Source organism: Globicephala melas, chromosome X, assembly GCF_963455315.2.
Source record: "Globicephala melas chromosome X, mGloMel1.2, whole genome shotgun sequence".
Lineage (NCBI taxonomy): Eukaryota > Metazoa > Chordata > Mammalia > Artiodactyla > Delphinidae > Globicephala > Globicephala melas.
In genome coordinates this window covers 106,388,229-106,400,704 of record NC_083335.1, presented here as the reverse complement: position 1 = coordinate 106,400,704, position 12,476 = coordinate 106,388,229, and the positions used below count along the sequence as shown (strand labels likewise).

The 12,476-nt window shown below is 42.0% G+C and overlaps 1 protein-coding gene across 3 annotated transcripts in view; it reads right to left on the bottom strand.

Moving 5' to 3' along the window:
* ACOT9 (acyl-CoA thioesterase 9) overlaps positions 1 to 12,476 on the bottom strand; it is a 46,796-nt gene that overhangs the window by 18,864 nt on the left and 15,456 nt on the right. For 2 of the 3 annotated variants that reach the window (XM_070044743.1, XM_030843817.2), the window contains 7 exons: positions 7,779 to 7,852; positions 2,533 to 2,600; positions 1,733 to 1,844; positions 1,480 to 1,570; positions 1,217 to 1,302; positions 717 to 804; positions 417 to 567 (listed from right to left, as the gene is read on the bottom strand). In XM_070044743.1, coding sequence (XP_069900844.1) covers positions 417 to 567; positions 717 to 804; positions 1,217 to 1,302; positions 1,480 to 1,570; positions 1,733 to 1,844; positions 2,533 to 2,600; positions 7,779 to 7,852 — 670 coding nt within the window. The remainder of the gene's footprint in view (positions 1 to 416; positions 568 to 716; positions 805 to 1,216; positions 1,303 to 1,479; positions 1,571 to 1,732; positions 1,845 to 2,532; positions 2,601 to 7,778; positions 7,853 to 12,476) is intronic. The other variant, XM_070044742.1, reaches the window with a different exon arrangement.

Below are 12,476 nucleotides of genomic sequence, written 5' to 3'. Positions count from 1 at the left end.
ATAAGAGAGAGAGCTCTGGAGACACGTGCAGCACCTAAGAAAATCACTATACAAACACAAAACTACTTGGGAACACTGGGACAGCAATGAAAATTCAAAACCGGCACCAGGCATGTGCTGCTGGGCCAGAGAGTGCCTCGACTCTGGCCCTTTGGCTGGAACGGTCCTGACCACCAGTGGCTGCCTGCAGCTGACACTGGCCCTTCAGACAACAGCCAGGCAGGCAGACCAGCAATGGCCACCTGAACGCCATGAGGCATCCTGGCCTTCAGGGCTGCAGAATCTCAAAAGCACAATCCCCTAAAGACATGCTCTAGGGCTGATGGGCATCAGAGTACTTCCTACAACAATTTAAAAGGAGAGAAATGTCTTTAAAAGTTCCCCTCATTAGGGACAAGCACTCATTTGCCACTTACCTCCATATGTTCTGGGGAAAACCAAGGGCACTTCTTTTTCCGACATGAACGTGAAATGAAAGACATTGGTGGTCATATGCTCTTTATCCTGTAGAGAGGCCACCTCACTGTGTACTCTGACTTGAATGTAATTTCCCTGAGTAAAGCAAACCTAAGCGATTATGGACACGATAGTTAGTTAATTGCATTAGGAAGGGGGAAGAAAGCAGTCATAAGAGAAACGGTGGCTTTAGAATATAAAAACCTCTCTTCTAGGCCCAAATAATAAAAATTGTATTTCATCTCTCATCACACACCTACCTGCGAAGAAAGAAACAGCAATGATCCAACCTCAACAGGTTTCTGAAACATGATATCATCCACGGCGACTATAAATGGTCGGGAACCACTGTTGGGAAAACACAGTACTTGTGGTCAACTGCAAAATTCAGATGATCTCTAGTTTTTTCCTGACAATCAGCTGAAGCAAACTTTAAATGGTCAAAGAATAAACCTAGAGAAGGAGGGAATAACCATACCAGATGGTAAGAGATGGCACTGTGACCAGATCAGTATCTAAATCATCTTTTCCCTTCTGCGTATCATCACCCCTTTTTCTCAGCAGGCATTTAATGTACTAAGGGACAACATCAGAGCGAGAGCCTTCTAAAATAAAGGTCAAACCCACCTGGTACAAGTGTAGCATTTATTTAAAAACACAATATATTCCCAAACACATCCAGGCGGGTCCAAAATGTTTCACTGAGTGAGGCAGTATAAACGGCTTCTCAGGAGTTAAGACTACCTGAAATCCAACTCACCCGAAGTTACAAGCAGTAGCCCATCCAAGTTCATATGCTTTCCTCATAAGGAAACCACCAAAGATTCGATTGAAAATGTTCCGCTCCTACAGGACATAAAATAAATATTAATAAATACAAGCCCTGTGACGATCCGAATCTGTAGAACAAAGGAATTCACAATGCCACAGAACAGAGGTCAGTTTGAAGGCGTGTCAACTCTTAGATGAGTGTCATGAGTCCAAGTTATCCTGTTTAGAAGATTTTTCACTAAATTCCAATACCTGAGGGTGGCAAATATCCAAGCTCTTCAGTTTTGAATTCTCCATCCACACTGCATTAGGAGGCAAAACTCGACTTCGAAAACTTACAGTCCTGTACAAATGGAGATCGAGTAAACCCTGTCAATGCCATGGTTTTGCTGCTGAAAAGCAAAATATTTGCAAACAATGCCCAATATGTTCAAGCAAGTGTAGCTCGTGAGAAGGCCAAGGTTTAGATGCTTTCCCAACCAGGAATCTCACCGTCCTAACTTACTTTGGATCCAGCGTGTTAAGAAACATCTCATGTATGGTTGTCCTCTCCTCAGCAGTGGGAGCCATTTTCAGTAATGACATGGAGCTGAAGGTGACCCTTGTCCCCTTGTTCACTGGAACAGGAGACAATAAGGAGCTATGATCAGGAGGGCCACACTACAGCACTGGGCTGCCGACCGGGGCTGCCTCGGACCCTATAAACGCAGTATTTCCAGATTTCGAAAAGCCCACTGGAAATTGCACATCTATCCCAGAGAAGGCTGCTGAGGCTACATAACACTTTCAGTGATTTTTTGCTTTCAGATGGAAATCATGTCTGCTCAGTGTGAGACCACTTATAATCACCTTGACCTACAGCCCCAACCAGCAGTTATCTCATTAAGATACATTTCCCATTTCATTAAATGTGAGAAAACAAATTACTTCACTTAATATTGTATCATCAATAAAAACCGTTCAGGGCTTCCCTGGTGGCGCAGTGGTTGAGAGTCCGTCTGCCGATGCAGGGGACGTGGGTTCGTGACCCGGTCTGGGAAGATCCCACATGCCGTGGAGCGTCTAGGCCCGTGAGCCATGCCTGCTGGGCCTGCGCGTCCGGAGCCTGTGCTCCGCAGCGGGAGAGGCCACAGCAGTGAGAGGCCCGCGTACCGCAAAAAAAAAAAAAAAAAAAAAAGTTCAAAGTATGGACTCTGTGGATACTTTACTGGTATGAGGAGTCCATACATACTCTTAAATAATCTCCTCTGCAGTACAGTTAATGTGCTTTTTAAATTGTATCTTATTATGAACAAATTAATATACATTCTCCTTGTCTAAAGATCTCTTCTTCCTCTGGGCTTTCAAGGGTGAGTGGATTTACAAATGCCGGCCTAAAGAGAAGAAAAGAAAAGAAAAATTTTAAGACATGCCATTACCTAATAAAAACTGAAGGTGTTCATTTTGGGTAACACTTACTGACTGCTTCACATAAGAACTCTGAACAATTAGGGGACTCTTCTGGTTACAGACTTATATACACACTAGAAAGTTCACGTTGTAAAAGGATATGGCCACTTGCCAAAATGTTTCACCTGATTCTAATTATGAGGAAACAGTAAAATATAGGTTGTAGAACATTCTGTAAGACAACCGGCCTGGACTCTTCAAAAATGTCAGTGCCTTCCCAAGGCAATCTACAAATTCAATTCAATCCCTATCAAACTACCAATGGCATTTTTCACAAAACTGGAACAAAAAATTCTTAAACTTGTATGGAAACACAAAAGATCCCAAATAGCCAAAGCAATCTAGCAATTTGGCTAGAAAGAAAAACAGAGCTGGAGGAATCAGGCTCCCTGACTTCAGACTATACTACAAAACTAGTCATCAAAACAGTATGGTACTGGCACAAAAACAGAAATATAGATCAATGGAACAGGATAAAAGACCCAAAAATAAACCCATGCACTTACGGTCAATTAACCTATTACAAAGGAGGCAAAGAATATACATGGAGAAAAGACAGTCTCTTCAATAAGTGGTGCTGGGAAAACTGGACAGCTACATGTAAAAAAATGAAATTAGAACATTCTCTAACACCATACACAAAAATAAACTCAAAGTGGATTAAAGACCTAAACGTAAGACCAAATACTATAAAACTCCTAGAGGAAAACATAGGCAGGATACTCTTTGACATAAAGAGTAAGATATTTGACAGCAATATCTTTTTGGATCTGTCTCCTAGAGTAATGGAAATAAACACAAAAATAAACAAATGGGACCTAATTAAACTTAGAAGCTTTTGTACAGCAAGGGAAACCATAAACAAAATGAAAAGATAACCCTCAGAATGTGAGAAAATATTTGCAAACGGTGCAACTAACAAGGCATTAATCTCCAAAATATACAAACAGCTCATACAGCTCAATATCAAAAAAACAAACAACCCGATAAAAAATGGGCAGAAGATCTAAATAGACATTTCTCCAAAGAAGACATACAGATGGCCAAAAGGCACATGAAAAGATGCTCCACATCACTAATTATTAGAGAAATGCAAATCAAAACTACAATGAGATATCACCTCACACCAGTCAGAATGGCCATCATCAAAAAGTCTACAAATAATAAATGCTGGAGGGACTTCCCTAGTGGCCAGTGGGTAAGACTCCAAGCTCCCAATGCAGGGGGCCCAGGTTCGATCCCTGGTCGGGGAACTAGAGCCCACATGCATGCCGCAACTAAGAAGTCTGCATGCCACAACTAAAGATCACGTATGCCGCAACTAAGACCTGGTGCAGCCAAGATAAGTAAATAATAAATAAATATTTTAAAATAATAATAATAATAATAAATACTGGAGAGGGTGTGGAGAAAAGGGAACCCTCCTATACTGTTGGTGGGAATGTAAATTGGTACAGCCACTATGCAAAACAGTATGGGAGTTCCTTAAAAAACTAAAAATAGAGCTACCATATTATCCAGCAATCCCACTACTCGGCATATATCTGGAGAAAACCATAATTTGAAAAGATACATGCACCCCAATGTTCACTGCAGCACTATTTACAATAATCAAGACATGGAAGCAACCTAAGAGTCCATCGACAGATGAATGGATAACGAAGATGTGGTATATATACAAAATGGAATATTATTCGGCCATAAAAAGAATGAAATAATGCCATTTGCAGCAACATAGATGCAACTAGAGATTATCATACTAAGTAAAGTAAGCCAGACAGAGAAGGACAAATATCATATGATATCACTTATATGTGGAATCTAAAAAAAATGATACAAATGAACTTATTTACAAAACAGAAATAGACTCACAGACATAGAATACAAACTTCTGGTTACCACAGGGAAAACTGCGGGGGGGGGATAAATTGGGAGTTTGGGATTAAAATATACACTCTGCTATATATAAAATAAATAACCAACGAGGACCTACTGTATAACACAACGAACTATACTCGATATTTTGTAATAACCTATATGGGAAAAGAATCTGAAAAACAATATAGATAGAGATAGAGATAGAGATATATAACTATCACTTTGCTGTACACCTGAAACTAACACAACATTGTAAATCAACTATACTTCAATAAAAAATTGTAAGAAGTCAACGTCTTAAAAGACAGAAAGCAGCAGGGGGATTATTTTAAGGGGAATTATTTAAAGAAACATGATTACCGCATATAATATATGGTCCTTAATCAGACCCTGACTCGGGGGAAAAGGTTATAAAGAATATTTTAGGGACAATTGGCAAAGTTTGAATATGAATCATATATTAGATAATATAATTGTATCACCGTTAAATTTCTTGGATATAATAAAGGCACTGAGGTTATGTAGGAGAATGGCCTTATTCTTAGGAGATACATGCTGAATTAGGGTAAAGTAGTCTCAAACTTACTTTGAAACAATTCCAGGGGAAAAAGTATATATGTTTGTATTTATCGAGAAAGGACAAGAGTAAGGCAAATGTGGTAAAATGTTAATTCGAGAATTTAGGTGAAGGGCATATGGGTGCTCATTGCATTATTCTTTCTACATTTCTGTAGATGTGAAATTTTCCAAAATAAAACACTGAGAAAGGGATAGTACTTCACTGTGGTAGAATCCAAAGGTTGGATGAAAGAAAAACGGAAATGAAAGTACAGAAATGGGGGCTTCCCTGGTGGCGCAGTGGTTGAGAGTCCGCCTGCCGATGCAGGGGACACGGGTTCGTGCCCCGGTACGGGAAGATCCCACATGTCGCGGAGCGCCTGGGCCCGTGGGCCATGGCCGCTGAGCCTGCGCGTCCGGAGCCTGTGCTCCACAACGGGAGAGGCCACAACAGTGAGAGGCCCGCATACTGCAAAAAAACAAAAAACAAAAAAACCCACAAAAGTACAGAAATGGCAGCTTGGAAAATTAGAATGCATCAGCTGGGAGAGAAGCTTTAAGTAACGCCCTCAGTGCTGGAAAAGGAGCCCCAGGGCAGCCCCTAGGAGCGGCAGGTCAGCTGGAGCTGGTGAGAGGAGCTAGAGAAGATGGGTGGATTCTTTGCTCAGATCAGAGTCACCAAGGGGTTTTTAGATCTTAAGTCGGGTTTCCAAGTCAGCTTTCCATGCAGCAGAAGAGATTTCTCATTGCAGACTCCTAACTCAAGTTCCTAAAACAAATTAGACTTCCCATAGGCCTCTAGACTCCGTCTGTACAAACAGCAATCCTGAAACGTTCCCCCCCTACCCAACTCCCACACACATAATTAAACAGTTTTTCCCAGTCTGAATGCCTTGTGTAACTGGCATTAGGGAACCAAGAATCCAATGTAAGAGAAAAATGATAAAGTGTTAAAGTCTGTACAGTTAAACTGGACTTGGAAATGACAGTACAAATTTATGAGGTTTTTTGTTTGCTTTTTAACATACATCCAAGCCCTGTCTACTGAAAAGGCCTAGAAACATGACAAACTAGTAACAACGTATAGTTCTAGTACCCAGATTTTGGTGTCTAAATACCAGTTTCCCACTAAAAGGAACCTGAGGACTCCTTGGAAAACTGGCTGATTCCAGCCCTGGGGCAGGAAATGTACAGAATGAGTCCAAGACATCTCATTGTACCAGAGAGCAGGAAGTTATCAAAGACTAACTAGGAAATGTCAAAATAGCTTATCACAGCAGTCAGCTTAAAGGAGTTCCCACTGACCAAAGATGTTCACTCTGAGAAACAGGAAGAACAATGGCTGCAATGTATTAAAACATATTTACTATATTAAAATCCATGAACATACAATGATACTTTTTTAAAAAGCAAAATAGCAGAAAAACTATGTCATCACTAGCTAGTAAATGTGTAAATAAAAGCAAGAATGAAACACTGATCCTAACTTTCCTTTACAATCCAAATTGCCCTAGCTGATAAGGGAAAACTCTTCTTTACAGATCTCCAGCTAATAAATATAGAAAGAAATGACAGAATTTGAGAATCATTTTACATCCCCTAATGAAAATAATAAAAGCAATGATCAGCAAAGGACATTAAAAGCACTGGAGGAAGACTGACGGGAAACTAGCTATTCATAAGATTGGATACATTGGATACACCTTGTACTGTACTACACCTGTAGATTATTGCTGATCACAAGAGGATAAATTGAACTACACAAGGCAAAAATTAAAGTGTGTCGCTACTTGAACCCACACACTAATCTCAGCATTACTATGAGTGGGACAATCTATACCTCCTGACATGATACAATATGAGATACAGAGACATCATCACCTACGAAGCGCTCTCACCAAATACGCTGAACTCAAATCTAATCAAGGTTTAGACCTAACTTCAATTTACAGAAAATACTAGGGAGAGTGAAACAAGTTAAAAAAAAAATACCACAAGGAAGCAATGAGACAAATCCAGAAAGTGGGACACTCTAAAGAACAATCAATCTGGGCTTTCAACCAGTTAATGATATGAAAGGATAAGGGGACAGTGGGGACACACAACCATTCCAGATTAAAACAGACTGATGAGACTGCACAATTCTATGAATATACTAAAAGCCATTAAATTGTACACTTTCAATGGGTGAACTGTATGGTATGTGAATTATATCTCAATAAAGCTGTTAACAAAAAAAACAGACTTAAGAGATATACAAATCAAATGTAATATGTGGACCTTGTTTGGATCCTGATTTGAATAGGTCGTTAAAGATATGTCGGAAAAAGTGAATATGAACTATTAGAATATATTAAGGACTTACTATTATTTTTGTTAGGTGTGCGAATGGTAATGTAGTTATTTAAGGAAATAGCCTCATTTTTAAAGCAGTGCCCTACACTGAAGTATTTAGAGGTGAAATGTCATTATGTCTGGGATTTGCTTTAAAATATTATAAAGAAAATAATATACTTTTAAAAAAACAGAAGAAGCAAATATGGCAAAATTTTAAAACTCTTAAGTCTAGGTGATGGTATCCTAGAAATTTATTAAAGTCTTCTCTTCAATTTTACGTATCTTTGATATTTTTCAAAATAAAGAATTAGGAACAAAACTGCAATTACCCTTTGTTTTCAGAATCACGAGCCACCATTACAAATGTCGCATCCAAAACAGGGGAAAATTCATTGTCGTGTAACTAGAGAACAAAGGAAAGAAAATGCAGATGTAAGAAATGCATTTACTGGGAAGACCTACTACAATCCTAACTGATATCACAGCCTTTGGGAAAGGCTGAAATTAGCAAAACAGGACGAGTGCTTTCACTAACCACCATCTGCTGAGATGCCAGGCACACAACTGGGCTCTAGGGGGGAAAAGGCAGCAAGAGTGAAGAGTCTGTGGTCTAGCGGAGGAGAGAGATACCCAAAAACCCAAACAGTGCACAGTGTGAGAAGTGCTGGGATGGGCACAAACTATGGGCCTTGGAGCTGTGAGTGACTGGGACCCAAGGGCAAGGGTCACGGGGGGACCTTGTGCATCACCATCATTTAAGCGTCCCGCATCTTGCAGAACGCTGGCTTTCTCCAGGCCTACCTGTCCTCCCAAAGGCACACACAGCCAGGCGGACCTCCCATCGCTCTCCCAGACATTTGTATTTTCAGGGAACTTGAGTGTGCCAACTACCAGGATGTGTTTGTTTCCTTAGCCTGGCACAGGGGCTTCCAAGAAAGGGTAAGATCAATGAGAATTCTGTGGATTAAGCTAAATATTTACAATGCAGAGGCCATTGAGAGTTTAAGGTATTTTTTTTTTTCCCTAGAAGTCTGTACTTCCAGGAGAGTCATATCATCAAGTCATATCGTAACCTGAGGGTACAGGTGGTTCCATCCTCAACAAAGCGACCACTAGCCCTCATCACCACTACCTGTTCAGGCCGTTATGAGCCTTCCCCCTCGACTTGCAGAAGAGTCTCACCAATCTTACTATGTCCCTGTCCTATTCAAACCTTGCAAGAGGTCTTCCTTTATCCCAGCGTCTGGTCTACGCCTGCTGGCATTCTATGTAAAGCCTCCACCACGGAGCCCAGATTCCACTCTAGTTGTTCACCAAACACTCCCGGCATGCCTGCACTCCTTTCTCTAGCCACAGCTGACAACTTGGAGGTCCTGAAATGTCCCATTTTGTCACCTGACCGCCTCCCCTCCAGGCCTCTGCCAGATGCCTTCCTCAGGGCCGGATTCCTCAAGACACTCCTCCCCTCCCCGGCCCCAGCCCTACTCCCCAGGCAGAGTTCATCACTCCCTCCTTTGTTTGCCACCTAAGTGGAAACAAAGTCCTCTCCTGACAGCGGTTCTCAACATAAGCGAGGAAGATGTCATCCCCCGGAGGGCATCTGGAAATGTGCAACGCTAGTGATGGCTGTCCCATGAGCTGGGGGACACTACTAGCGCAGCGAGGGGTAACCAAAGAGCTAAACAGCTCACAAGGCAGGGAACGGTCCTGCAAAGAATTTTCCCACATACAATGCCAATACTGTCCCTGTCCAGAAATAGTGCGTAATAATTTACTATATCATAATCATTTATTTATGTGCCTGTCTCCCGACTGCACCAAGAGCTCCTTGAGGACAACGACCATTTTTATTCTCATTCGTTTCCCAGCAATTGACACAAAGGCTGGCAGACAGCAGATACCGGATCGATGGCTGCCAACTGCCGACAAATGAACTGAGGCAGCTAACTACTGAGCACTACTAGAGTGTGAACTCCAAGAGAATGGAACTTCCTGTTTTGCTCACTGTTGTACACCAAGCACAGACGGGGCACTCCATAAATCACTGCTAAGTCAACGTTAAATGAATGCCGTCAGGAAGTGGGCGAGGTGACTCACACCCAGATCCTGTTGTTGAGGCGCACATAGTCGAGTGGAAGAGAAAAGACGTTCATACACAGCTCTGCAAGGCAGAGGACAGCAGGTCCCAGGAGAGAAGGTCAGAGGGAAGGAGGCGTGGGGAAGGAACAGGTACTATGAGCTGAAAAGATCAGGGAAGGTTTCGAGCATGAAGTGACACAGAAGCACAGGTGGAATATGGATATGCAGAGCCAGAGCCCAAGGAATCCCGGCAAAAGGAAAAGTGTGCCCGAGGATGCTCATCCGCTCACCTACTGTTTACGTTCCAGTGTATTACAATGAACACTAGTGCTGAGCATCGGGGATGCAAGGTGAACAACTCTCTACTCTTAGGATGCTCAAGGTCTCCAGCTGTGCGCTCCAAAAAGGTGTGTGAACGGTAAGTTGGAGGGAATATAGCTGCAAAGGTAGGTTGGTGCTAGTTTATGGAGCACCTTAGATCCTAACTAGTCAAAGCAATTTAGACTTTGATCCACAGATAATGGTCACGGAAGGGTTTTGAGAAGGGAAGAGATGTGATTGAAGATCGGCTTCGGAAGACCTATCTGGAAGAGATGTGTAAAATTAACACAGAGAGAACAGACAAGAGGCAGGCAGAGTAATTAAAAGATAGCTAAAGTACTCACACAAGAGGCAGTGAGGGCTTGAATGAAACACAGAGGTCAAAGGGAAGGGAAAGAAAGGACTCTGGTGAGTAGCTGTGGGTGATGAATTCGCAAGACTTGGCAAAAGGCTGCACGGGAAAGGGAAAAAAAATTAAAGCTTTCACAAAGGTTTGGAGCTGGGAGAAATCGGAGGGTGGCAAAGGGGAAACCTGAGGAGGGTCAGGATTGGAAAGGAAGCTGATGCACTCAGTTTGGAACACACTGGACTTGAGGTAGCGAGAGCACACTCGGAAGAGAGCTCTAACAGGAACCCCAAAAGGCAGGTCTGACGGTCAAGCGGGACCACCTCCATAGTAATGACGATAAAGTAATATAATGGCCAACATTTGATTAGTGGTTACTGTGATAACAAAACAGCATCTCACAGAAGGCAAGAAATTTGCCCACAGTCACATGGCTAATAAGCAGCAGAGCTGGGATTTGAACTTACATTTCAGCCAAACCAGAGGCAGGGTACCTATTGCCAAGCTGCCTCTCTGGAATAAAGGATCACTCAAGCCGTGAGTTATTAATCAAAATGGCCAATGAGAAATGCAAATTTAAAACAAAAGTCTGTACTTCTCTGGCACTGATTTTCACTGGCTCTCTCCTCCCAATAATTCCTGTATCTCTTTTTCAACGTATTTGTCCAAGATTCCTTAGAAAGAAGGTCTTATTCCAGGAATCCACCGTGCATCAACCATGAAGATTAAAAAAGGGTGCGAACAAATCAGAGGAGCATCCCCAACAACTTTACGATATTTGCTTTAAAAGCAGTATTACCGTCAGTTACAGCAACATGGAAGTTAAAAAATTCAACTGTTTACATACAGCATCAAATAAAAAACTACTTACCTATTTTGACAAACAACTTTAATTACTGCAGAGCAACCTTCAGACTTTTTCCAAAACGTGAAATGCTTCATAATTTCACGTATCTGAATGACAGATCCACTGAATACCCTGACATAACTGAGTAAGTCACCCTTAAGTAAGTTTTCACAATGAAATCTTCAACATACTCTGAATTATTTGATTTCTGTACTATGACCCTCTTTGAGGTACTTTTTCTTGACAAATTTCTTCATTTCTTTATAATAGCTATTCTGAGTTATGCTCATTAGAGAGGCTGTTCCTAACTGCTGTAGTAATCTCAGTGACTGTTATGGGTTGAACTGTTTCCCCCAACAAGATATGTTGACGTCCTAACCCTCAGTACCTGTGCACGTGACTTTATTTGGACATAGGGTTGCTGCAGATGTAATCAGGTAAGATGAGGTCACACAGGAGTAGGTGGGCCCTTAATCCAGTATCACTGATGTCCTTATAAGAAGAGAAGAGGACTCACCTGGTGGCACAGTGGTTAAGAATCTGCCTGCCAATGCAAGGGACAGTTTCGATTCCTGGTCCGGGAAGATCCCACATGCCGCAGAGCAACTAAGCCCGTGTGCCACAACTACTGAGTCTGTACTCTAGAGCCCACAAGCCACAGCTACTGAGCCCATGTGCTGCAACTACTGAGCCCACGCTCCATAACTACTGAAGCCCGTGCACTCTAGGGGTCCGCATGCCGCATCTACTGAGCCCACATGCTGCAACTACTGAAGCCCACACGCCTACAGCCCATGCTCTGCAACAAGAGAAGCCACCACAATGAGAAGCCCACGCACTGCAACAAAGAATAGCCCCCCGCTCGCCCCAACTAGAGAAAGCCCACATGCAGCAACAAAGACCCAACGCAGCCAATAAATAAATAAAAGAAGAGAAGAGAAGAGACACAGACACACAAGAGAAAAATGCTATGTGATGAAGAAGGAAGAGATTGAAGTGTTACAACTACAAGCCAAGGTATGCCAAAGGGCCAGCAAACCACTAGAAGCTAGGAAGAAAGCACGGAAGGCTTCTCCCCTACGGGTTTTAGATAGAGCATGGTCCTACTGAGACCTTGATTTTGGATTTCTAGCCTCTCAATTGTTAAGACAATTAATTTATGTTGTTTTAAGCCACATGGTTTGTGGTACTTTGCTACAGCAGCCCTAGGAAACTAACAGTCACCAATCCGATTCATGCTTAACAGAACTCAGACTGTAGGGAAATTCTCTGGGGCAAAACTAGAAACAAGTACCTTAACATGGAGCTGTATATGATTTCAAAGTAATAAACAGTAAGCATAAACACCAAATTACGTGTCAGTCTATGTCCAGGAGGAGGATATTAACACACCATCTGTATGACGTGAACTTGAATTGTTTTTCTATAAATGGG